Raw genomic sequence first — 27,872 nt, 5'->3', positions numbered from 1 at the left:
TTTTAGAGTATTTTATAAGTATTCTCCTTATTTACTTCTGTATAAAAAAAAAGTAAACAAATTAGATAGTGGAAAATGAACTGCTTCAAACATTATGCAAAGAAGGAACCATAAGAAATAAAGAACATTAAAATATCCCTGGAGAAAATCCACGTGTACAGAAGATGATTCAAGATGTTATAAATAACTCATATGAGGTAAAGCAAACATGCAATATTTATATATCAGTCTGAAAAAAGGGCATATTTTATTAATCCTCAAGTTCCTAAGCAGATTAATAATAAAAGCTTGGTATGATTATCAATAAGTCCAACTGCTGGGCCCAAAGAAAATTCCAATTATTTTAGGGTGAGTTAGCTTCTTTTTCATCTGATTCATCATCCATAACCTAAAACCAAGAAAAGAAAAAGAGAATTTAAGAATTAAGAAAAGGATTAGAAATTGCTATTTTCCTGATTATACCATTACTTGCTTACCTGAAATACTCCACTCTATAATAATGCGTGTCAGTCCAATAAGAATAAGTCTATCAACAGCCCCCAAAGCACAAGTTTGCCTCATAAACTGGTACCATACCAACAAAAAAGCGAATTTAATATTAGCAAATTAATTAAGCACTGGTCTTTTTAAAAGACTTATTGAGAAAAAGAGCATGTGTGGGGGGGGCAGTGAGGGAGAGAGAGCGGGGCGAGGGCAGAGGGAGAGAATCTCAAGCAGACTCCCAGCTGAGAGTGGAGCCCACGCTAGGTTCGCTCTCATGACTCTGAGATAAGGCTTAAGCTAAAACCAAGAGTTGGATGCTTAACCAACTTCACCACCCAGATGTCCCAAGATTAGTGTCTTTTCATGAGTTAATATATTACTCAGGAAATAAAGAGTTGTTCTTTGGAGAGGAAAAGAGTTATATAAACTCAAGAATTTTTTTTTCAACACACCTCCTACAATTAAACACCAATTTAAGTTTATAACCTGACTGCCAATTCATCACCCCACCCTGGATAAGTGAACATATGTTCCTTTGTCAATCCACCAAAGTGTCAAGTAATGCAATTCTTTAAAGAGGCGTATAAGGCATAGAGAAAATAATGAAACAAAAATAAGTTTGTTTCTTTAAATCTAGAAGAATTTGGTTCTGATCTGAGACTATCATGGAAAAACAATTCATATTTTCTGTCTTGAGTAAAAATGGGTATTTACTTCTAAGGATTTGATACATTATAATTAGTTAGCAACACACAATCCATAGAGCTTCATCCATCAATTCCTATTTTAGGCAGCACATTCCTAAATTTGGAACCCTTCTTCCAAATACTTATTTAATACAAAGAATGTACACAACATGTACAACACACAGGGCTAAGTGTTGGAGAAGAACATAAAGACCTGGGTATGATGACAAATCTCTCAAGGAACTTACCCACAAAACATAAATCTGAAACAGACCCACAGGAAGAGGCTTTGGACAAAAGCAGAGCCCAAGTCCAAGGAGAGGACCAATATGGCTTCAAGGAGCAGATGTCACGTATTATACCGAAAGGATGGATTTTCATACTACTCAGAGATGAGCGGTTCTCAAAGGAGCTGAGAAGATGCCCTCTCCTTAAAGGCACAGAGTGACCTGAAGAGTTTTTTTCAAATTTCCAATTTCCATACATTGTTTTCCTCCTTGATAATCTCTTTCCGTAAGGCCAAACCTCTTGGTTCAGAATTGCGGCAGTGATGGCCACTATTACTACTGAGAAGTTTACGTGCTCTGGGGTAGAAAAAATGCTATCAGGCTAGAACTCCATTGAGTCCTCTGTCTTACGGTACAACAAAGTATGATTTCTCAATGAGGTTCTTGTCTGGATAAATCTGATGCATAAATATGATGGAGCTCTTCCACTGAGGACTTCCAACTCTCAGCTATAACATCCATGTTTTGAATCCCCTTTTCAAAATTTTTCTATAACCAGAGCAGCAGCAAGACCTCTCAGTCTCCATTTCCTTATGTACAAAATGGGAATGACTGACTCAATACTGTGTTGTGAGAAGATTAAAGGAACAGTATTTGTAAAAAGGCCTGGCAAATAGATAGGCATTCATAACACTAAAGTGAATTCTAAAATAAGGAGTCTTCAAGTCTAATAACAACTGTAACACAGAGATCCAGCCCCTGAAGAATATGTCAGGTCATAAATTTCTTTTTTCCCCCCAAATATTTAGTTTAATATTGAATCTTGACTGTTATTTAATATTGGCATACCTGTTCTACACCCTCTACTTCCGGAATATAAAACTGCAGCATGTTCTGAATTCCATTTTTGAGAGTAATGATTGAACTGGGGCAGCTGGTACAAGAACCTTGGAGTTTGAGCTGTACAATGCCATCTTCAAAGCCTTTATAGATCACATCTCCTCCGTCTTCCTGCACAGTCGGCCTGTGGTCACAGAATATTTGTGATGTATGTAAAAGAACTGAAGCGTCCACCAAAAAAACTTAAAACAACTCAGGGCTTAGATTTTTATAAAATTCACAAAGCTGGAGCTACTTATACAATAGGGAAGAGAACTGTAGCTAGCTAGTCTCATTTGTAACTTTTTAAAAGTTTCAGGTAAAATGTGCAAATTCATTCATACAAATATTTGCTCCACTTATATTTTAATCCTGCTTATTAATAATCTTTTTAGGCATTAAATCTTAAAGATATCAAATATCCTAATAATTACAATTACCTAAAATAATACTCACTCATTTCTTTTGAATGAACAGACGTTGACTGACAAGATACATGCTGGCTTTTTTTGTCAGATAAACTTTGCATCGAAATATAACATTAATACAAAAAAACGCATGAATCATGTATGATCAATTCCACAAATTTTTACAAAGTGAACACACATTTGTCTCAGGCCAAGACACAAAGCTAGCACCCCCAGAAGTCCCCCTTGTGCTTCCCAGCAACCAAAGGTAACCATTTCCTAATTGCTATTACCATTGATTAGGTCTATTTTGTAACTTTACGATTTATAAATATGCATTCCATTTAAAAAACATATAGGATTTCCTCTTTTGTATTTGCCTTATTTTGCTCTTAATGAGATTCTTCCACATCATCACACAGTGTTTCATTAAGTAAAAATGCCAGAGTTTATCCCTGCTATTGTGGACAGATATTTGGGTGAAAATCAGTGTTTGGTTTTTACAAACTATGCGGCTATGAAGACTCTTGCAGATGTCTTGTGGCATACATATACAGGGCCACTGGGAATACACCTGAGCACAAAATTGCTGGATCAAGAATGTACATATCTTCACATTTAGTAGATACAAACAGTTGCCCTTTGCCCAGGTTCTCATACCCTAGCCTCACACTGAGAATCAGCAAAATGACCCATGGGAAACCCTCATGAGCTTCCCTTCTCTATAGGATTTTGTGTGCTTTGGCAGCTCTCTACCGTTTTCAAACAAACAAAAAAATTATTGTATTTTATTGTATTTCTGTGAGTTCTCAAGCCTGCAGTTCTCCACGCATTTAAATTTCTTCCTTATGGGCAATAGTCTGAAGAAAGTATTTCTCTTCTCACAATCGCCCCAAACACTGTTTAACTCATTTTTTCATTTTAAGAAAGTTGGTACTATAACGATATCAAACCTAGACTATGACTGCGAGAGATAAATTCCCTATGTTTAGACAGATTGTCTTAAAAATCTTGGAGTGCATACACAGAATGTAAATTCAACTGCCATGGTTACCTATTACAGTTTACATTTACTTCTACTTATTTATTAGAGGGTTTTTTTTCCCCCTCACAGACAATTAGAAGTAAATTGCTATAATGGAAATTGCCTCTGCAGCACATTTGATTTCGGGCAGAATGATGAGCACATACCGTATTCTAGTATCTAACAATTCCTTAATCATTGCCACAACTTCATCATCTTCTTCAGATCCTATTAACAATTGCAAATAAAATATATCAATGATAGAAATTTTATATCCGTGCAAATACAAGTATTAAAAAGGATGATTTAACTTAATGTCTCATTAAAAAAATAATAAAAGCATAAACATGTAACTTGGTATGGTGATAAAAGGGAAATGGAAATGATAGTTGGAGAGATGGAAAGACCATTCGATTCTCTGAAGAAAAACTTTTTAAAAAAGATTTGAGAGAGGAAGAGAAAACACATGCATATGCAGGAGGGAGGGGAAAAGAGAGAAGGAAAGAGTCTCAAGCAGACTCCCCACTGACTGCGGAGCCCAATGTGGAGATCAATCCCATAATCCTGAGATCATGACCTGAGCCAAAGCCAAGAGCCTGACATTCAACCAACTGTGCCACCCAGGTGCCCCTTGATTATCTGAAGAAAAATTAAGGAGCACTGGCCAACTCAACACTTGGTGATGAAGGTGAATAACTGACATAACTTGATCTACTAATGATGTTAGGGTTTGAATTTTTTTGGTTTGTAAACTTTCATCATCCTCAAGGATTGAGAAGTGGCAGAGAAAAAAGACTGCCTGGATTCTGAGGGAAAGTCTGAGACACAAAGGCACACCTACTTCATTAGTTAAATTATATTTTTAATTTTTCAATATAGTGGTTTTCAAAGTGACATCCATACTAAATATAGGTATAAGCCTTATGGAAATTTCCAAAATATTCTATAAATCTGAACAAAAATATAAGTTTTTCATTTTGTGTCACTTTTGCTTTTCTTTTACTTTATAAGGTTATATACTGATCTTTAGCAGTATCTTTTTGTGGGTTTAAAAACTTTTTTAAGAAATTGACCTTTAGGAAAATGAAAAATACAGATAATTCAAATTATACTACAATACACACTCTAGAGTTCTGGCAACAATGTAAGTAAGAATTATCAACATCAAATTATATTAACTTTGAGCCTTTTTTAATAAGAGAGATAAAATATAATAAAACAAAGGTTCTCTTATGTTGGGGTGCCTGGGTGGCTCAGTCAGTTGAGCGTCAGACTCTTGGTTTCAGCTCAGGTCATGATATCATGGGTCATGAGATCAAGCCCACATCATGCTTCACACTCAGCATGGAGTCTGCTTGAAAGATTCTTGCCCTATGCCCCTACCCCCACACGTGTGCATGCTCTCTCTCTAAAATAAATAAATCTTTGAAAAAAAATACTACCTAGCACTTAAACTAGAATGATACTTTTTTCAAAATGGCTATATTTCAAAATATGTTCAGTGAAAAAGGCAAGTTGCATATAATGCACATTAAAGTTTAAAAAACTTATACCATATATTCCCCACAGAGACTTACACATGTAGTAAAAGTTTAAAAACAAACCAGGTTTATATACATTTCTGGAAATAGAAAGGGGAAAAGCAATGGATGGGGACTGTGAGGTTTTAGTTTTATCTTTAATGTCGTGGACTTTTTTTTTAGTAAGGCAACAGAAGTTTTTTGTTTTTTTTTTTTAAGATTTGATTTATTTATTTGACAGAGAGATGACAAGTAGGCAGAGAGGCAGGCAGAGAGAGAGGAGGAAGCAGGCTCCCTGCTGAGCAGAGAGCCCGATGTGGGGCTCGATCTCAGAACCCCGGGACCCGAGCCGAAGGCAGAGGCTTTAACCCACTGAGCCACCCAGGCGCCCAGCAATAGAAGTTTATTAAGTGAAGATACAGAAAAAGGTCTCAAGAGTGAGAGGGGTCTCAACAGGGCTGCCCTGTGTCCTTAATGTTTTATTTAAAAATGGGTCTCAAGCAGTTATGGGAAATACTAACATCTGTTAAATCTGAGAGGAGAGCAAATTGGTATACATATTATTTTCTATATGTTTGAAAATTTTTATAATTGAAAAATTCAATTTTGTATAATATAGTCAATTTATGCAGAAGTTTTCAAAAATGATGTATAAAACTAATATATGTGAAGTTTTGTTCCCTCTGGAATTGGTTCCAGATCTAAACATGGTACAATGATAAAAATCTACTATCATGACTTCCAAAATCAAAAGAAATGTGAAGAAAATAGGAAAAACATTTTTTTTACTTAAGTATTAATTACCCAACATAGTACCTGCTTCTCCTGAAGATGTTTCCTCAGTAACTAAGGGTAAGCCAGAAGCAAAGAAATCCATGATTGTTGCATAAATATCTGGTTTCAGTAAATTCCAGTCTAACTCTTCACTTTCCTGTAAATATTTAAAGGAAAATCCTCCATTTCTAATCAAGAGCAAGGACTAATATAAAACAATACTTCGTATCTTTTAAGAATCTTTTCCTATATATATACTATACTGTGTAACAACAGCATTCATTTTTTGAGAAGACTCGTCAATTCAGTCCTTAACAGATCTGTTTATAAGGACTTTTGGAAGATATATTCTTCATCCATTCATTCATCACACTTATGTTAAATGGGCTGTATGTACCATGCTTTGTTTAGGGGATACCACAATGATTAAAAGATACTTTTTCATGAGGTGAAGAGAGTTAAAATACTGAATGAATTTTGTGTTTAAGGAGAATGATAAAGAGATTTCCTATTCTTTTAAGTAAAATAGGATAAAGTTGCTTGATCAAATATACAGGATATCCCACAAGCATCCAAAAAATTCAACTCACATATACTACTTCACAGTACTTAAGAAATCCAATTACACAACTATAGAACCAAAACATGTAACATGTCTTCTCTATGGTGTTCTGCTAGAAGACTTATGGACGTCCAACAAGCCCAGTATCCTTAAGAAAGAATCCATAACTATGTAACCTCTATGTCTGACCAACTAGTTGATTCCATTAAAAAAGACACAGTGATTAAATACCTAAATAGTACTAACATCCAAAAAGAGAAATGGAACATGTTTTCTTTAAGTTTTTTAAAGGAGAGCTCTTTTTTTTTTTTTTAAAGATTTTATTTATTTATTTGACAGAGAGAGATCACAAGTAGGCAGAGAGGCAGGCAGAGAGAGAGAGAGAGGGAAGCAGGCTCCCTTCTGAGCAGAGAGCCCGATGTGGGACTCGATCCCAGGACCCTGAGATCATGACCTGAGCCGAAGGCAGCGGCTTAACCCACTGAGCCACCCAGGCGCCCCTCTTTTTTTTTTTTTTTATTTGTTTATTTTCAGCGTAACAGTGTTCATTGTTTTGGCACCACACCCAGTGCTCCATGCAGTACGTGCCCTCCCTATTACCCACCACCTGGTTCCTCAACCTCCCCTCCTCCCCCCCCACCCCTTCAAAACCCTCTGGTTGTTTTTCAGAGTCCATAGTCTCTCGTGGTTCATCTCCCCTTCCAGTTTCCCTCAACTCCCTCTCCTCTCCATCTCCCCATGTCCTCCATGTTCTTTGTTATGCTCCACAAATAAGTGAGACCATATGATACTTGACTCTCTCTGCTTGACTTATTTCGCTCAGCATAATCTCTTCCAGTCCTGTCCATGTTGCTACAAAAGTTAGGTATTCATCCTTTCTGATGGAGGCATAATACTCCATTGTGTATATGGACCACATCTTCCTTATCCATAAGAGCTCTTTAGGAGGAAAAACTATTAGATGCAGTCAGTCCATTTAGATTCTCAGGAGGCTGTTAGCTAGTGGCTATGCTTAAATACTATTAAAAATGAATCTACATGCATAAAAGGGGCTATTTTTGTCATGGATTAAGAACCAATTTGGGATGGCTCAGTTGGTTGTGTCTGACTCTTGATTTCAGCTCAGGTCATGATCTCCTGGTCCTGGGATCAAGCCCTGCATCAGGCTCCTTGCCCAGAGTGGAGTCTGCCTGAGAGTCTCTCTCTGCTCACACATACCCTCTAATAAAAGCTAATTTAGACATGGTATACAGAAGACAAGATACATGGGCACTGCTATGGATACAAGGGCAAAACTAGTGAGTTGTCTTAGTGACTGGGAACTGGTTCTGGGAAACATTTTAATAACTTATTTGGAAGGTGATCAGAGGGCTACTTCAGATCTTCAGTAAATAGTGGACTCTACTGAGTAGGGAAATACTGGTAATAAAAAAAGAAAAATATTCTGAAGTAGTCTGAATGAGAAAAAAAGGCAGTACATAAGCTTCAAATACATTTACTCATTTAGAAAAAAATAACAGAGGTGCCTGGCTGGCTCAGTCAGTAGAGCATGTGACTCTTGATCCTGGGGTTGTGAGTTCAAGCCCCACACTGGGTGTAGAACTTACTTAAAAAAAATTATTGGAATTATCAAAGTTATTTCAAAGGACAGAAGAACAGAAAATCATCCTTACTGGGCTAAAGAAATAAATTATTCATTTTAAATAACAAATTATGGATAAAAAGTCTCTGAATCATCAATTAGCAATCAGAAAAGGAAATAGGCAATAGCTAAAGATATCAGGTAGATGAGATAGTCCATAAGAAAGGTAACTGAGAAAACAAATCTATTATTCTACCTATTAAATTTCAATATATGCCCTTAGACTATTATTAATTAATTATGTCATTTCACTTAAGAAAAAAACAGTGGGTCTGGAGAAATTCCAAAAGAAGTAATTAAATTATAAACAAGGAAGAAAATAAAAGATGACTTACCAAAATCAAATAAAAAAAAAAAAACTCTGTAAGATATAATCACATTTTCAACTAAAAAAATTTTTAAATGCCACAGGCTATATATAAAAGAACTAAAAAAAAACCTTGTTAAAATAAATACATAATTTGCCATTTGTAAAATGAAGACAAGAATACCTAGTTTAAATAATTAAATTAGGTAAGATATGTAAAGCACTTCTGCTATGTAATTGCCATACCAGACACTTGGAAACGTTAAACAAGGGGAGGTTCTTCCCCAACCCACAAAAAATATAAAAGAAAGCAAACCGAAGAATACCAAAGATAGGTCAGATGTCTCTAAACTGGTAAACATGTAGGCTCGGTCAGCATGGATTTACTCACCACAATTCTTTTGGTAGCAACCCCTTAAAGCCTGAAAATTCAATCTATGAAATCCTATGTCATTGTTCCCTTCCATAAACATTTTTTTAAGTGCACACCATGTGCTAGGCATTGTTCTAGGTGAACTTAACAAGGCAGGCAATCTCTAGCTTTACAGAGTTTACATTCCAATGTAGGAAAGGCACATAATAAAAATAAACTAAAAAAAAAAAAGTGACTAAGTGATAAGTGCCACAAAGACGATACAGGGTGAGCTCCTGGAGGGAGAGCCATTTCAACTGATAGGAGCAAGAATGGGCTTTGTGAGAATTTAGACCCAATAACACTTGAAACAACAGAGAAAAACCTTTTATAATTAGGATATTTGCAGGAACAACTATGGCCCTGGGATTGCCACCACATAGGAAAACTCTAATTCTCCTCCACATATACAGCTACAAGAGCATATTGGACTGTTTGTAACAAGTCATTAACCCAGTCCACTTTTGTAAGTCCTATCAGTGCATCAAGAACTCTAGAGTAGGGCGCCTGGGTGGCTCAGTGGGTTAAAGCCTCTACCTTCGGCTCAGGTCATGATCCCAGGGTCCTGGGATCGAGCCCCACATCGGGCTTTCTGCTCAGCAGGGAGCCTGCTTCCTCCTCTCTCTCTGCCTACTTGTGATCTCTGTCTACAAAATAAATAAATAAAATCTTAAAAAAAAAAAAAAGAACTCAAGAGTAATCCTTTCAAATTGCTTAAGAGGAGTTACATGAAAACACTGGATTTTTTTTTAAAAGATTTTATTTATTTATTTGAGAGAGAGAGAGAGTGAGAGTGAGCCAGCAAGAGTGCATAAGCTGGAGGAAGGGCAGAGGGAGAGGGAAAAGCAGGATCCCTGCTGAGCAGAGAGCACGACGTAGGCTAGATTGCAGGACCTTGGGATCATGACCCGAGCCGAAGGCTTAGTTGCTTACCCGACTGAGCCATCCAGGCGCCCCAAAAACTTTGGATTTTGACACAATATTGAACAAGTGATTAAGTTTGGTGCATACATATCAATTAACAGACCTAAAAGTATACATAGTTCAAATTTAAATAGTTCGTTTCTCATTCATCTAGTAGACTTGAAAATGAAACCGCCTTTTCTAGCAGATACTACCTCAGCTGTTGGAATGGGTAGCATAGTCAGATTGACTTTCTGACATTTAGAGGTTAACCAAATGCTGCAGGACGACACAGTCCCCTGCTCTTATCTGTGAAGTTCTGAAGTATTACAGCAGATGGTCCATGATGCAAGAGGCCCCTTTAAAGGAGATACACATTCATTCTGCTGGCCAAATATATAAATACAGTTTGTTTGCTTCTTTTTTTATTTTATCATTTAAATTTTTTTTTAAAGATTTTATTTATTTGACAGAGAGCAAGCACAAATGAGGTTGCGGGGGAGAGGGGCAGAGGGATTGGGAGAAGCAGGCTCCCCGGCTGAGCAGAAAACTGAACTCGGGGCTCGATCCTAGGACATGGGGATCATGACCATAGCAGAAGGCAGTTGCTTAACAGTTTGAGCCACCCAGGCACTCCTACTCCATTATTTTAAGTTAGGCACTAGTAAAAATATCAAAACCACCAATAATATTTCAATTATGAAAGAAAAAAAGAAGAATTAGTTAAAATAATACTTGGAGCCTGAATTCTAGCCCTGCCCAGGTTGAATCATGGCCCTGCTATAAGGCATATATATAATCATGGACACAATCCTGCACTTACCCCCTCTGAGGCTCATGTTTTTCTCTTCTAAAAAATGAGGGATTTGGGATATAGTTAATTTCAACTTGAAAATTCTACTTAATTGAGAAATATGAGAAGTAAACTTAGAGATTTTTAAAAACAATATGTATATATCAAGAAAGAAATTCTGGAGAGAGATGTTGGACTTGGGGAAAAAACTGAAAGAACTTCACAGATTATTTTATATAATCCTATGTTTACCTTTGTGACAGTGATGAAATCTGGTCCAAAAAAGACACTTTTTACTCCTTCAATTCTAAATAACTGCCTGTGAATAAATAAGAAATACAAGATAATAAAATACTTTATTACAAAAAAATTTAAACATATACAAAGGGAGACAGAGAAGTAAGAGAGCCTTTACATACCCATCCCCAGCATCAACAATTCATGGCCAGCAATGATCATCAACTCATGGCCAATCTTGTTCCATCCTCTTACCCTACGATCTAGCAATCACTCTTGGGTGTTACCCTAAGAGAAATGAAAACATGCTCCAAAGAGACGTGTCCATGAATCTTTATAGCAGCTTTATTTACAAAAGCCAAAAGAGTATCTGGAAATGCCCATCAACTAGTGAATAACTGAACAGACTGTGCGTATCCTTACAACGCAGGACTACTCAGCAATAAAAGCATAAACTAGCGATACATGCAAAATCAAGGACTCTCAAAAGCAGTATGCTAAATGAAAGAAGCCAAACACAAAAGACTATATGGTGGCATTATATAAAACTCTAAAACCATAAACTGTGGTGGCAGAAAACTCAATAGCTACCAGAGTGATAGATGTGTCAACTAACTTTACTGCGGTAAGCATTTTGCAAGGCATATGTATGTAAAATCAGCACATGGTATACCTTAAGCTTACATAATGTTTTACATCAGTCATATCTCAACAAAGTTGGAATTCATTGCCATGAAACAAAATAGTTACCAGGGTATGGAAATGAAGAAGACTGAATGTAAAGAGAAATGAGGGATTTCTGCAGTAATCAAAATGTTCTCTTTTCTTATTTTAGCGGTGGTTACACAACTGTATATATATATATATATATATATATATACTTTTAAAGATTTTATTTATTTATTTGACAGACAGAGATCACAAGTAGGCAGAGAGGCAGGCCAAGGGGGGGAAGAAGCAGACTCCCTGCTGAGCAGAAAGCCCAATGTGGAACTCGATCCCAGGACCCTGCGATCATGACGTGAGCCGAAGGCAGAGGCTTAACCAACTGAGCCACCCAGGTGCCCCACAACTGTATATATTTATCAAAAGTCTGGACTATACACTTAAAACTGGTGAATTTCATTTCATGTATATTATACCTCAGTAAAACTAGTTTTTCAAATCCTCTAAGAGGAGAGGGGAGGGGGGCGCCTGGGTGGCTCAGTGGATTGGGCCGCTGCCTTCGGCTCAGGTCATGATCTCAGGGTCCTGAGATCGAGCCCCGCATCGGGCTCTCTGCTCCGCAGGGAGCCTGCTTCCTCCTCTCTCTCTGCCTACCTCTCTGCCTACTTGTGATCTCTCTCTCTGTCAAATAAATAAAATAAAATCTTTAAAAAAAAAAAAAAAAGAGGAGAGGGAGGATTATAATTTGAAAAGCCCCTGTAAGGGATTTTGAAATGCACCATCCTTTCCCAATCACTGATATATGTAACATACCAGAGCAATGTCCTTTTTCCCTTACCTTTTTTAGGAATAAAAGTTGACATATTCCGAAAAACGTTGGTTTACCTTTTCTTTGTCTATCATTGCCAAGAGTGTTACTGGAATTACTATCTGAATTATTGAGAAATTTGTCTGAAATGATGTCATCTGTGTCCTCTAATTCAATATTAAGTTTACAAGAAGTTACAAGGTACTTGGCTACATAATATGATCCAATAAACCCAAGCACAGACCTATAACCAGGTTCCTTGATTGGCTCTATGCATCTGCACTGTTAGCAAAGCTATTTTCTTCACATGAAAGGACCATGCAAAAGAGACAACGTGATCTTTGGGCCATGTCATGAGGACTGCTTTAGGCAAGAACTCACAGGTTCTATGCTTAAAGAAACAAAACGCTTAAAAGGATTTAAAACGTTATTATATATGCTTTGCCACTTAGGTTACTTTCCCCGGGACAATTTCAACTTTTACAATATCCAAAATAAAATATAATACCCAGCAGTGAACACATATCCCAAACATAGTCTCACTTATTCAGAATACGAAGACTATTACCTCTCTTAAGCTGGATACTGTAATTGTTAAAGTTTGACGGCAAACATATCCAACATAGTGAACTAAGAAGTCAGATTCTTCCAACCCGCAACTGAGCTATTCGTTTTAAACATTTAAGTCATAAGCCTTAATATTTGTTCCTGTTAGATTTTACCTTACTTGCTTTAATCTATCATTTCAGCCTAATGAAACCTTTAAACATTTCTCTGAGCCTTGCCATCTAACATAGAAGCAATTCTTCCCATCTGGAAACTGATAATTTTATCATCATTAATGTCGCAGGTAAAGAAAAGTATGGAATAAACATGCTGATAGAGAGATATTACAGATACTACAGAGTCCCTGTATATGCCACTAGAGACAGATTTACACTCTGCTTAAATTTTTTTTTTAGATTTTATTTATTTTAGATTATATTTATTTATTTGAGATCACAAGTAAGCAGAGAGGCAGGCAGAGAGAGGAGGAAGGAGGCTCCCCGCTGAGCAGAGAGCCAGATGTGGGGCTCGATCCCAGGACCCTGAGATCATGACCTGAGCCGAAGGCAAAGGATTAACCCACTGGGTCACCCAGGTGCCCTACACTCTGCTTAAATCTCTTCTGTCTTGTCCAGAAAGATAGTAAGAAATAGGTCAAATGCCAATCTGAAGATACACTACTGTTCATTCATTCAATTACTCATTCATTCAACAAATATTTAAAAACTCACTGAATATCCGACACCATACTAAGCACTAGAGATACAATGATGGGCAAGACAGATGAGTCTCTGTTTTCAGGAAGCTTTGCATTCTAGCTTACAGTTAACATTCTCTGTTCAAACAACAAAAACAAGATTAGTTTTGCTTGACTGAAGATAATAAATTCTGTGAATCCAGGAAATGAGCTACTTTCCCAAAAGACTAATTTGAAAAGGGGTTTTCCCAACTGACAGAAATAATCTCCAATTCATCTGTAACTGAAGAGTCTTTTTTATTTTTATATGCTTTTAAATACAAAATACATAATTTCGTTTTTGATGTAAATATTTCAAACTATTCATATAAAGTGAAAACGCCTCTTGACCACCCCTCCCCCAAATCCACTGTTATCAGTTGGGTATACATTCTTCCAGACCTTTATGTTAGTGTATTTTTGTTGTATTGTGTTTTTATTTTTATATAGGTAATAATCATATTGTACGTAGTGGTCTACAACATGCTTTCTTCACTTAACAGTATTATTTTTTTTTTTTCTAGAAGGGGAGAGAGATCGGGGCAAAGGGACAGAGGGAGAGGGAGAGAGAATCTTAAGCAGGTTCCATGACCAGTGCAGAGGCTGATGCCGAGCTTGATCTCACAACACTGAGATCATGACCTGAGCTGAAATCAAGAGATGAACACTTAAGCAACTGAGCCACCCAGGCACCCCAACAGTGTGTCTTATGACAGTAAATGAGGATTCTCATCCTTTTTTAGTATCTAAGACTATGGACAAAGTTTATTGAACTTTTCCTATTTAGGTTGTTTCCCACTTGTCACCACTACCAACAACACTGCAATGAACATCCTTGTATCACCTTGTATGTGTTATATGGATGTTCTTTTTTTTTAAAGATTTGATTTATTTATTTGACATAGATCACAAGTAGGCAGAGAGGCAGGCAGGTTGTGGGGGAAGCAGGCTCCCTGCTGAGCAGAGAGCTCAATGCTCGATCCCAGGACCCTGAGATCATGACCTGAGCTGAAGGCAGAGGCCTAACCCACTGAACCACCCAGGCGCCCCTATGTGGATGTTCTTTAAGGCAGTGTTTTTCAATTCCACTAGTAGCTTATAAAATCAGTTAGGTATTGATCTGGATTTTACCTGATATAATAAAACAGAATAGAATAAAGAGAATTAGAAAGGAAAGAAGAATGTTTTACACAGGATGAAAACTGTCCCATTGAATGCATATGCATATATCTATCTACCTACCTACGTGTGTATATGAACTAGGTTGTAAAATGAAAGGTTTCTTACTGTGGCCTATAAAAAAAAAGTATGAAAAACAAATGCTCTAAGGCATTATTGTGAGAAGTAGCATGTGTAGGTCAAAGGAAATGTGCATTTTTATTAACGAGAAATTTTAAAAGGGGCACCTGGGTGCTTTGGTCAGTTAAGTGGCCAACTCTTGATCTCAGATCATGACCTGAGCTGAAGGCAGAGGCTTTAACCCACTGAGCCACCCAGGCACCCCATGAAATTTATATTATTTTCATGAATTTTTTAAAGTAAAAATATAAATTCTTATTTAGTCCTGCTACAGATCTTCAAATACTTTTCAGAAGGGTTTCCTAATATTTACCGTTATTTTTTCTCTTATCTCTTACCTGAAAAGAAAATAAAGCATTCTCTACACTAAAAACAATGAAGTACACATAAAAATGCAATCACTAAATGAAGCCGCCTTCCCCTCAAGTCAGTTATTTATGTTTCTTGGTAAAAGCAAATGAGAAATAGTATTATACCTAGCCAGAGGGGAGCGAAATGCTGCAGCTGGTGTGGGAAAATCCATGGTCCTTGTCTCAAGAACTGGTTTTCCTGGGATAAACTTTAAACTGTTGGGATTTGGCGTATCTTGTGTTTGAATAAACATGTGTCTCACTAAAAGAGAAAAAAGAAAAAGCATGTTATTCCAAAAAAAAAAAAAACCAGTCGTTAAGTTTATGAACTATGAAGTGCTCATTTTCAAAGAATCAAAAGATGTGGGGCGCCTGGGTGGCTCAGTGGGTTAAAGCCTCTGCCTTCAGCTCGGGTCATGATCCCAGTGTCCTGGGATCAAGCCCCACATCGGGTTCTCTGCTCAGCGGGGAGCCTGCTTCCTCCTCTCTCTGTCTGCCTGCCTCTCTGCCTACTTGTAATCTCTGTCTGTTAAATAAATAAATCTTTAAAAAAAAAAAAAAGAATCAAAAGATGTAAGAAAAAAGAAAATAAGGCTTGTTGCCCAAGCCAATGAAATAATTTTTAAAAACAACAAAGAAGTTTAATGATACATTTAGGATAACTGCCTTAAATTTTATATTAATACTGATTATTTTTGTTATTCAACAGACTCTAGCAATAGCCTTATTTTAACTAGGAAGGCATATCATCATTCAAGAGCCCTCAATGTATTTTATTTGGTGACCTAGTGCTAATGGCTGTCATGTTCATAAATCATCACTGTGATATCAAAAACAGCAAAATGTTACTTTCTCTTCTTTCCAAAGTGCTACCATTCTTTTAAAGAGAGAGATAAATTTATTTTTTTAAAGATTTTATTTATTTATTTGACAGAGAGAGAGACACAGCAAGAGAGGGAACACAGGCAGGAGGAGTGGGAAAGGGAGAAGCAGGCTTCCCACAGAGCAGGGAGCCTGATGCAGGGCTTCATCCCAGGACCCCAGGATCCTAAGCTGAGCCGAAGGCAGACGCCTAACGACTGAGCCACACAGGAGCCTCTAGAGAGATAAATTTATAATATTAAAATTTAGTGTGTGAGTACCTACTATATGCCAGAGATGGGGGCTGAGTGCTTTAAATATATTTAAGCCTTTAAAAACCCCATGAAGAAACCCCATTACTCCTATTTCACTAATGAAGAAAATGAAGCTTAGGGTTAAGTAACTTGTCCAATGGTATAGACTTACTGACGTTATAAAATATCATGTAAGTGGGAACATATGTGAATTACTTTCTTGAATATTTTTATTTTTATTTATTTATTTACTTTCCTGAATATTTTAAAATTATCTTTACAGGTTCTTCTTTGTTTCCTCCAAGACCATGAATAGTTCAAGAACAAATTCATTAAAGGAATAAAGAACAGAATCTTAATTTCCTACCTTGCTATTATGAAAAGAGTTTGTAGGACAAAAGACAGTAGTGGAATTTTAATGGTCTTAAAACTATTAACCAGGTCCAGGGGTGCCTGGGTGGCTCAGTGGGTTAAGCTGCTGCCTTCAGCTCAGGTCATGATCGCAGGGTCCTTGGATCGAGCCCCGCGTCGGGCTCCTTGTTCAATGGGGAGCCTGCTTCTCTCTCAGCCTCTGCCTGCCTCTCCACCTACTTGTGCTCTCTGTCTCTCTCTCTCTCTGTGTCAAATAAATAAGTAAGTAAAATCTTTTTTTTTTATTTTTTTTTTTTAGATTTTTATTTTTATTTATTTATTTGACAGACAGAGGTCACAAGTAGGCAGAGAGGCAGACAGAGAGAGAGAGAGGAGGAAGCAGGCTCCCCGCGGAGCAGAGAGCCCGATGCGGGGCTCGATCCCAGGACTCTGGGATCATGACCTGAGCTGAAGGCAGAGGCTTTAACCCACTGAGCCGCCCAGGCGTCCCAGTAAAATCTTTTAAATAAAAACTATTAACCAGGTCCTGATGGTTTATTATTATAAAAATAAACTTTCTAACCAAAACAAAATAACTCTCATCTTAGAGCAGTATACCTAGACAGATTAATTTATTGAGAAATTGGGCATGATGCTGAGTACTCTCTGTGAATTACATTATTTAATCTTAACAGTCTCCCAGGGAAACACTGTTTTTATCCTGTTTAACAAATGAGGAAACCAAAGCTCAAAGTCACTCAGTAGTTAAGAAATAAAGACAGGATTAAAGCCCTGCCAATTTCCCACATGGACTTGCTTAACCACTATGCAAACATACTGCCACTCCGTACTCATTAATGCCCAGGATGATAGGAAAATACATTTAAAATCAGTCTTCCTGGGGCACCTGGGTGGTTCAATGGGTTAAGCCTCTGCCTTTGGCCTAGGTCATGATCTCAGGGTCCTGGGATCCAGCCCCGCATCGGGCTCTCTGCTCAGCAGGGAGCTTGCTTCCCTCTCCCTCTCTGCCTGCCTCTCTGCCTATTTGTGATCTCTCTGTCAAATAAATAAATAAAAATCTTTTCAAAAATAAAAATAAAAATAAAATCAGTCTTCCTGGGGCACCTGGGTGGCTCAGTGGGTTAAACCTCTGCCTTTGGCTCAAGTCATGATCTCAGGGTCCTAGGATGGAGCCCCTCATCAGGGTCTCTCTGCTCAGCAACCCCCTACCCCGCCTGCCTCTCTGCCTACTTGTGATCTCTTTCTGTGGCAAACAAATAAATAAAATCTTTTTTTTTTTTTTTAAGATTTTATTTATTTATTTGACAGAGAGAGATCACAAGTAGGCAGAGAGAGTGAGAGGGAAGCAGGCTCCCTGCTGAGCAGAGAGCCCGATGCGGGGCTCGATCCCAGGACCCTGAGATCATGACCTGAGCCGAAGGCAGCGGCCTAAACCACTGAGCCACCCAGGCGCCCCTAAATAAAATCTTTTAAAAAATAAAATAAAGTAAAGTAAAATCAGTCTTTCTCTCCTGTCATAATCCTCATATTGTATGTCTGAGGAAAAATAGTAAAAAATCAACAAGCAACAGTTTTATTTTAAATTAGAAAGAGATTAAACTTGGCAAAATACAGGATTTGTATGGAAGTGATTTCTTTTTACCCATTATAAAAGATTCTAATTTCACAGCTGGGAGCGGTTTTTACACCTTGCCAAGCAGCCATCTAACTGATGTTGAGTCATTTCCTTGGTGAAGGAGAAACTGAAACTAAACTAAACCCCCATGCATTTTAAGTCACAGTCCTATAAATATTATCAATTGGTGACTTGGTGAACAGGCAAATCCTATAAAAGACAAAAATTTAAAAAGATAACCTCAAAATCCAAATACTTGATTTAAAATATTTACACCTGCAGGGCACCTGGATGGCTCAGTCAGTTAAGTGTCTGCCTTTGGCTCAGATCAGGATCCCAGGATCTTTGGATGGAGTCCTGCCTCAGGCTCTCCGCTCAGGGGCAAGTCTGCTTCTCCCTCTGCCCCTCCCACCCTGCCTGTGCTCTCTCTCAAACAAGTAAAATATTAAAAAAATAAAATGAAATAGTTATACCTCCAATGAATAAATTTCTCTGAAAATCTGTGTTACCTGGGAACAAGTTTTCAGATGGAACATTAAAGAAAGGCCTGCCACCAATTTCTATAAATATAAAGACAACAAGGTTCTTTTAACCTTGGACCTGGCCAATCATTTCTTGAAGCCTTTCTTAATAATTTATTGGTAATCAAAATCTCCACACACATTAAGCACTCTACCACAGTATTTGAGGAATTAAATCTGGTATTTTTCTACTCAGTCCATTTGTGTAAAACTATACATGCAGAAAGAAAAGGTTTTAGAAATACTTGAAGGTAGAAACTGTAAATGTGGGTTGTTTGGCTGGCTCTGTGTGAAGAGCACGCATCTTTTGATCCCAGGGTCATGAGTCATGAGTCTGAGCCCCATGCTGGGTACAGAGATTATTAAAAAAAATTTTTTTTAACTACAAATATAAAAAAAATTTGAGAGCATAATCTATATATATTGTCTGAAGTAGAAAATATACGACATCATGACATAAACTTTCTCTTTTGACAATGAACAAAGCTATTTCAAAACAGTAATTTGACTAGGTATTAACAAAATCATTTCAATTACAGTCTAAGCTGAGTCTAAGCTGGGCTTAATTAGGTATTTCAGAAATCACTCCTAGGTCCATCATCCAGAAAGATGCCCCTGAAAGTGTCAGCAGGGTTACAACAAAATAGAATGATCTAAAATAATTTTTCCCATTATGCTTGGTACTAATAAGAAACAGGTTAATAGGCAGAAACTTCCCCCAAAATATACATTAATGGTACTTAAAGTCAATATCAAAGACTAAGATTAGTGGGTTTCCAAATTGAAAAACCTGATGACCAGGTGCCTGCGTGGCTCAGTTGGTTGAGCAACTGCCTTCAGCTCAGGTCATGATCCTGGACTTCCAGGATCGAGTCCTGTATTGGGCTCCCAGCTCCTTGGGGAGTCTGCTTCTCCCTCTGACCGTCTCCTCTCTCATGCTCTCTCTCACTCATTCTCTCTCAAATAAATAAATAAAATCTTAAAAAAAAAAAAAAAAAAACCCTGATGACCATATAATCCCATCTCACAAAATGTAAAAGTCCAATTAAAGTAGTTTAACTTGCTAACTCAATATTTATGCCTAAATTTTTAGTCTGTGATTCAAGGAGCCAGGCAAGGGTTTCCTCTTTTTGCCCTGGTACACAGGAGAGGTAAGGTCTTTACCCTGATCCAACTCATGTGGTTAGCCAGAGTCAGCCACCTGCCAGAATATGGCCACAAAGTGTTTAAGCTGGTGATGGAAATGGGAGAGGGCCCAAGGGCTGAATCCAAACTCTTACAGCTCCATAAGCACATATAGGCAGACATTTACACAGAGACACACAAAGAACTCCCAGGGTTCCCTGATCACATGACACGAGTCATATTTTAATAACGTCCAAATCCTATCTTCATACCTACTTCCAATATTAATGAAAATAAAACCATGTAACATCAACAAAATTGTCAACAAAAGCCATAACTAATTAATTTGAAAAACTACATTGAAAGTACTATTTTCTAAGGCTCGGACAAAAACTAGAAATTTACTGATTTTAGGTGCATTCTTTTTTCCTTTTTTTTTTTTAAACAATTACCTTCTTCTTCTTCTTTTTTTTTTTTTAAAGATCTTTCTTATTTATTCCAGAGAGAAAGAAAAAGAGCGAGCTCGAGCAGGGGAAGGCAGGGGCAGAGAGAGAGGGAAAGAAAGAGGGACAAACAGACCCCCTGCTTCAACAGAGAGCCCAATGCAGGGCCCGACCCCAGGACCCTGGGATCATGACCCAAGTTGAAGACAGATGCTTATCCAACTGAGCCACCCAGGTGCCCCTTTTAGGTGTATTCTTAACAAAACAAGGAGGGCAGCAGCTTAAAATACATACAGTTTTTTAAAACAAACCCATTTGTAACTTCTTTTTATAATATTTTCATTTGAGAAATCAATCTTGAGCAATGTTCCAGAACATGTTATTCAAGATACTGAGATTTCATAAGCCTATTGGACACTATGCTCAGGATTCTTTTTTTTTTTTTTAAGACTATTATTTGAGAGACAGCACACGAGTGAGTGTGTGCAAGTTGGGGAGGAGCAGAGGGAGAGACAAAATCTCAAAAAGACTCCCCACTGAGTGAGGTGCCCAATGACGTGGGGTGGGGCTCGTGGGGCTTGATCCCAGGACCCTGGAGATCACAACCTGAACTGAAACCAAGAGTCACATGTTCAAATGACTGAGCCACTCAAGTACCCCTGTGCTCCAGATTCTTGAAATCTAATGCCAATATGTATAAAATAATTATAACAAATGTTATGACACAAAAAAGTGCTGTTATTTTTATGCACCTGAATGGAAAATTTATAAATTCTTATATTTTATGATCCACCAAATAGTATTTAAGCACAGTTTCATTAGCTTCTGAAACATAATTTGTTCTAAAAGGTAAAATTTTACCTGTGTTACATAAGGTTGCAGGCAGTGGGAAAAGTGGTTTTTGTACAAACTGATGCAGAAGCTGTTTCTTAATGGTGTATGGATTCATCATAGGACAGAACCTATATTTAAAAACAAATAAAAACGACATTTCAAGAGAGAATCTTTTAAGCTCAATTTCTACTTCATATATATAACAACAAAGCTTATTGTCATTCTCCATCCATATTATTTCCACTTCCTTAGGCAAGCAATATCTGCAAACAATTTAAAAACAGTGGCTCAAGTGGAAATTTATAGCCTTGATACCCAAGTGTACACAGGATAGTGCAATATCCAGCGTGTGCAATATCCAGCATTAAGAAACAGAAATGCGGGGTGCCTGGGTGGCTCAGTGGGTTAAAGCCTCTGCCTTCGGCTCAGGTCATGATCCCGGGGTCCTGGGATCGAGCCCGCGTCGGGCTCTTTGCTCAGTGGGGAGCCTGCTTCCCTCTCTCTCTCTGCCTACTTGTAATATCTGTCGGTCAAACAAATAAAATCTTAAAAAAAAAAAAAAGAAAGAAAGAAAGAAACAGAAATGCAACTACATTTGTGATTTACAGCCTGGATTCCCAGACTCTTAGCTAGTTCTTTGCAGGAAGAATGCAAAGAACTACCAACTGTTTTTTTTTTCTTTGTAAATTTTTAAAAACTAGGCAATAGAGTCACACAGTTCAAAATTCGAAGGGAACAAAAGTAAATACTGTGCAGTCTCCATTCCTTTTCTGTCTCTAGCACCATGTTTCCCAGGAAAGAGAGAACCAATACTACCTGTTTTGGGTTTGGGTTTTTTTTTAATTTTTTTTTTTAAATTTTTTTTGACAGAGAGAGAGAGAGAGAGAGCATAAGTAGGCAGATAGAGAGGGAGAAGCAGGCTCTCCGCCAAACAGGGAGCCCAATGCAGGACTCCATTCCAGGACCTGACCTAAGCGGAAGGCAGCCACTTAACTGACTGAGCCACCCTGTTTTGAAAGGTATTTCAATACTTCAGAAACTCTAATAGAACGTGTACTATTCCCCTCCAAATTGCTAAAAAAAAAAAAAAAAAAAAAAAAAAAAAAAAGCCAACAATCTGTGTATGCTTTTTGCCTGGAAACCTTTTAAGAATGTTTGTAACTTTGGTTATTTCACTGTAATAGAGAAGTACTGATAGGCTATTTTTTCATGGCTTTGACAAATTAAAAATGAAGGGAGAAGGGAAAAACAAATATTATTGGGAAAGGAAAAAAATTTTAGAAATCTGATGCAAGCTACTTCAAAATCCAGGTTGCTTTTTTTTTTTTTTTTTTTTAAGTAGGCTCCACACCCAACATAAAGCTCAATGTGGGGCTTGGAAGTCAGGACCCTGAGATCAAGACCTGAGCAAAGATCAAGAGCCAGATGCTTAACCAACTGAGCCACCCAAGCACCCCAAAATCCAGTTTAAAATACATTGCTATCATTACAATTTTCATTTCACATAAGTCACTGAAGAATTTTAAATACATATGATCACTTTAAAACTTTCTCTGATTACTTTTATCTCCAAAAACACTAAAGAAAAGGAGCATCTGCATTTCTGTGACCCTCAGCAGCTAGAAGGATGGCTTCAGTTCCTCGACTTTACAATGAACATTCACAGCTACCTCTAAGACTGGGCCAAAGAGGGACCCAGATAATCCATGTAAAGTGCTTAAAACAGTGCCAAGCACTTGGAGAAAGAGTTCATAAATGTTAGCTACCAGTATTATTATGTGATAGGTGCCCACTAATTAATTACTGAATGAAGTTTAAGCTTTAGGGGGAAAACATTTTTATCTACAGCTCACTGCGTAAATCTTGACTGCACTGGAATATGGAAATACACTGGAGACCAGTATTCTCTTCCCTTCAGCCCAAGGAAGAAGCACCAGAATGGATGAATATGGTACAGAGATGGGTTTAACGTGAAAAATAGTGAAGGTGAGTTGCATTATTCCAGTAAGACATCCATCCAAACCTAGCAGAGGGGGCCAGGAGGTGACTAACAAAAAAATCTTCCAGCACACTTAATGCATTTACACTTCAAGGGCATCATTAGCACTGAAACTCCTTAATATTCACTAGGTGAAACCTTGTTAGGCCCTTTTGTCCTTTTGTTCCAGAAGCAAAATCCAGGTACAGCACCTATTTAAGTCATCATTCCTTATCACCTAACCAACACTGACAGATGTCACCGGGAGGCCAGACTCAAAGGCAGCTTGCACAGAAGGGTGGGGGGGAAACAAGAGAACAGAGTGGGTTTAGGGGATGGCGAGGAAATCTAGGAAATCTAGTCTGGATTCTCATCAGAGTTCCATCACTTAAACGTTGTGTAATGAGGAAATGAGATGAGGTATCCACTCCCACTCTGCAAACATTCTGATTTGTGTTTAAAAAGCAGAGGGAATGCACGTGATGGAAGCGCTGGAGGGGCCACACGATTTTAAAAAGCAGCTCCCCCGTGGGATGTCTGCAGCCTGGCTTTGCAGGCCTCCCGCCCGTAGGGACTCCGGCGCCGGGTTTCAGAGCCTCCGATGAGGCGCTTGCAGATCCCGCCCGAACTCGGAGCGCCGAGCCGGCTCAAGGATAGCCGCCCTCCGCAGGGCAAAACCTCCAACGGCAAGGACGGGGGCGGACCCGAAGGCTCTGTAAGGGGCACTTCTCCCCGCCCCAACGGGGCGTGTGAGGGGGCTGACCGCTCTGCTAAGCCCAGCGGTACCCCGGTGCGGAGCTCCTAGCTCGTCACCTACCGCCTACGCAGCGCCGCAGCAGCAGCCGCCGCTCCCCAGCGTAGCCGGGCCGCCGCTGCCATCTTTGTCCGAGTGCGCAGCCGTGGGGGAGCGCTCCCGCTTCGCCGAGCGGCGGAAGCCCCGCGCAGGCGCAGGCCGACCGGGAGCTCGACGAGCTCCGCCGAGAGTGTACCCTGCCGGCCGCGGGCGGCGCTACTAGCGATGAGCGGCGGGAGCAGGCGCCCGGCGCCGGGCACCTTTGCCCCCCTGCACAGTAAGCCTGCACCAGGGCGCGGGGAAGGCCCGGAGACGTTTGCGCAGGCGCCTTCGGTAAGACCCGCGGGACTCGGCGTGCACGCGGAGCGCTGCATCGTCTTTCCTTCTTGATGGGTGCCGTGCTTACAGGGTTGGAGGCCGGCAGGTGGAATGCTGTTCCCCACCCCGAAACCAGCCACAGGGCCACATGGAGGATCCTAGCTCGCTTTCCAGGTCGAGCTCAGTGGCTGCTTCCAAAGACTCCCTGGAGCATCTCCTTGGCTCTCCTTTAGCCAGCAGGATGCCTGCCCTTCTCCCGTGGGACTGAGGTGGATCTGTCTTACCCTTCTGTTAGGCTGTGCTTGTAGACCCTGTCCTCTTGGACCGACCCCCAAGGAGGACTCACCTGCGGTGCTGTCCTTTGCTCTCTAAGCATAAGTGTTTGACTAGTTTCCAGAGCGAAGTACAAACAATTCTTCCAGAACTTTTCTTGAATATTCCTCTTTCTCTAGGACAGCGGTTCGGACTGGGGGGCAGCAACAGATGGGGACACACTGGAAACGCACATTAGCGGGCCCCGCCGTAAACCTACTGAATCAGTCTCTGAAGGTGGGGTCTAGTCATCCATTGTTTGTTTTTAAGATTTTATTTGTTTCAGAGAGAGAGCGCGAATGAGCACGAGCAGCGTGAGGGGGAGAAGGAGAACAGAACCCAATAATCCGTTTTAATACGACCTGCAGGAAAAATGTGAGAACCACTGCTCTAGAAACCACAGTACTGGTTTCTAGACTAGAAACAACACACCTGTTGTTGGACAGATTGAAGACACACCCAGTAAAACCTCGGTGGTTTCTGCGACCCAGAGAAGTGTCTAAAGGGGGTGGGTGCAGGCTGCAGGCCTGTGCAGGTGTGGGCTTGGACACTGAGCAGGCCATGGCTCCTGAGTACAGTTTACATTCTGGAGGCTCTTCCCTACAGAACCAAATGGCATAAAAAGAGTTTTAATCTTTTATTTAATTTTTTTTTAACATTTTGCTTATTTGAGAGAGGATGAGAGGGGGGAGGGTCAGAGGGAGAAGCAGACTCCCCTCTGAGCATGGAGCCTAATGTGGGACTGGATCCCTGGGACTACACATCATGACCCCAGTGGGAGGCAGTTGCTCAACCATCTGAGCCACCCAGGTGCCGCAGAGTTTTAATCTCTTAAACACTTCTAATCTTTAGTTTTTCACCTCGCATTCCTGAAACCACACTTCTCAAATTATTTTTGAGAATAATACGTCCCAAATTATTTCCGACCTCAGGGCCTTTGCATAAATTGCTCCCCTTATGGGGAATACCTTCTCCCCCCTGACAGCCTCTTTTTTTTTCCTCTTCCCCTCATTTTTCCTTAAATTGCTCATATTAATTCCCCCAGGTCTGAATATAAGGTAGGGATATTCTCCTTAAATATCCTACCTTAGGGGGCCTTTTCTAACACCTCTTTTCATCCCCATCCAAATAGTCTCCTTCGTTATTCTCTCTCAACATACTCTCCTTTTCCTTCACTTTACATTGTCTCAAGTTAAAATTATAGATTTGGGTGTTAATTTTTCTAATGACCCTTTCCCCACTGTATCCTAAGACTTACAAAGGGCATGTCTGCCTCTTTACTCTCGTACCCCAGCAGCACCTACTGTAATACCTGGCACATAGTAGGTGCTCAACAAGAAGTAGTTGAGTGAATGTAGTCACCTCAACCCTTCTGTCAAATCCAGGACACTTGTTCACTCTGTGTGATGACCATGTGGACAGCAGGAGAGGGTCTGGCCTCACCCCTTAGCTGGTGCTATGACAAGGCAGGGTGTAGCATCTAATGGAGAGGACTCTGGCCATTGGCACATGAAACTAGTGTGAAACAGCCTTCACTTTTTTCCCCAAATATACTAGAAGGAGGGTGACTTTTTTTAGGAAAGAGTAAACTACTACTTGAGATATCTGGGTCTCTATTTATGCCCCGCTCCTTCCTCTTTCTCTCTCTGTCTCTACACCACGCATGTACACACACACACACACACACACACACACCATTCACCATGATAACTGATAGACAACTGATATTTTCCCCAGTACTATTTCAATAAGATGTTGGCTCTATTTTAATTCTTGGCTAAGAAGATTACCAGACCATGTGACATGGACCAAAAAATCATTTATTTACTCATTTACCATTTATTCAATAACTTTTTAAAGCTTGAAATCTTTCCATTTGCAAGATACAGATGGAGCTAGAGAGTATAATGGTTAGTGAAATAAGTCAGAGAAAGACAAATACCATATGATTTCACTCATATGTGGAATTTAAGAAACATAACAAGCACAGATCAAAAATAAGAGAAATCAGAAAGTAGATGCTTAATTATGGAGAACTGATGGTTACCAGAGGGGAGGTGGGTGGGGGATAGGTGAAATAGGTGATGGGGATTCAGGAATGCACTTTACACCCAAAACTAATACAACACTGTATGTTAACTAACTGGAATTAAAATAACAATCATTTAAAAATTATTTTAAGATAACTTTTTAAATTAGTTAATTTTCAACATTCATGTGTAATTAACATACAGTGTTACATTGGTTTCAGGTGTACGATGTCAGGATTCAGCAATTCTGCACATTACTTAGCCCTCCCCAAGATGAGTGTACTCTTAATCCCCTTCACCTATTTTATCCATCTCCTCATCTACCTCCCCTCTGGCAACCACTACTTTGTTCTCTATAATCAGGAGTCTGTTTTTCTGTTTGTCTCTTTTTGTCTTGTTCATTTGTTTTCTTTCAGTAACTGTTGAGTGCTTTCTGGATAGCACGGTGCCAGGCACTCGCTTTGCCTTAGGCATTGCGGCAGATGATGCTGGTTACCTTCCAGTGTTCACTTTGTCCTTCTTTACTAGTCAACACTGACCTTGCTTAGGTGGCAGTGTGTTCAGTCTAAGAAGAAGAATTCTCCTAGCCTCTCGTGCAACTACAGCTTGTTGTGTGGCACAGTTCATCCCATAAGACAAATGCAGAAGATGGTCAGAACTGTCTGAGAAGGTTTTGCTTTCCTGCCCTCTGTGCAGGTCCTTCTTCCTGCTTGTGTCAGGGCAGGAATGCTGGAGTCAAGGCTGCCATGCTTCAACCATGACATCCCTGAGGCAATGAGCCAACAACCACCAGCAGCCACCCTCTTCCAGACTGCTTAGGGCATGAGAAAAAAATCAGCCACAGTTTTGCTGATGCCACAGGTTAACCAGGTTTCCTGTTACTCAAGAATGATCAAAATCCCTGGTTTGAGGATGTAAACATGAAGAAAACAATTCGTAGTCTCAAGGAGCTCCTAGAGGAGAGGTATTGGAAATCAACACAGGCAACCCCGGGGGACAACATGCTCCATAAGGGCCCACTGGTGGCAGGTGGGAGAAGTGAATGAGGACTTACAGGTAAGAGGAGAGCCCGAGGAAGGCTTCACATAAGAGGAAAGTCTTGTGTTGTGTTTTTAAAGAAAAAGAAGTGTTAGGATGTTCCAGCAGTGGCTGGCA

At 39.4% G+C, this 27,872-nt stretch overlaps 1 protein-coding gene across 3 annotated transcripts; it reads right to left on the bottom strand.

Annotated features, from left to right (window-relative positions):
- Positions 1-24,519, bottom strand: NFU1 (NFU1 iron-sulfur cluster scaffold). Of its 3 annotated transcripts, XM_045979877.1 has the most exons (8): positions 24,082-24,214; positions 21,314-21,414; positions 15,388-15,523; positions 10,872-10,938; positions 6,043-6,157; positions 3,874-3,934; positions 2,246-2,420; positions 1-388 (listed from the first exon to the last, which is right to left on the bottom strand). In XM_045979877.1, the coding sequence occupies exons 1-8, from the start codon at positions 24,141-24,143 to the stop codon at positions 344-346; spliced, it is 762 nt and encodes a 253-aa protein (XP_045835833.1). In that variant the 5' UTR covers positions 24,144-24,214; the 3' UTR covers positions 1-343. The 3 variants fall into 3 exon arrangements, with proteins under 3 accessions (XP_045835833.1, XP_045835835.1, XP_045835834.1); XM_045979879.1 differs by lacking the exon at positions 15,388-15,523 and having other exon boundaries at positions 24,082-24,100; XM_045979878.1 differs by lacking the exons at positions 1-388; positions 6,043-6,157 and having other exon boundaries at positions 2,307-2,420; positions 24,082-24,519.
- Positions 24,520-27,872: the final 3,353 nt, after the last annotated feature.

Source organism: Meles meles, chromosome 15 (assembly GCF_922984935.1).
Source record: "Meles meles chromosome 15, mMelMel3.1 paternal haplotype, whole genome shotgun sequence".
NCBI lineage: Eukaryota > Metazoa > Chordata > Mammalia > Carnivora > Mustelidae > Meles > Meles meles.
This window is presented reverse-complemented; position numbering and strand designations above follow the sequence as displayed.

Excerpts from the sequence above, each read along its gene's own strand:
- NFU1 (XM_045979877.1), bottom strand. The coding sequence starts at position 24,143 with ATGGCAGCGGCGGCCCGGCTACGCTGGGGAGCGGCGGCTGCTGCTGCG. Across the intron at positions 15,524-21,313 it reads TGCAACCTTATGTAACACAG|TGAGACACATGTTTATTCAA; the intron begins GTAAAATTTTAC and ends TTTCTCTTTTAG. Across the intron at positions 2,421-3,873 it reads TTGTTAGATACTAGAATACG|GCCGACTGTGCAGGAAGACG; the intron begins GTATGTGCTCAT and ends CTGTGACCACAG.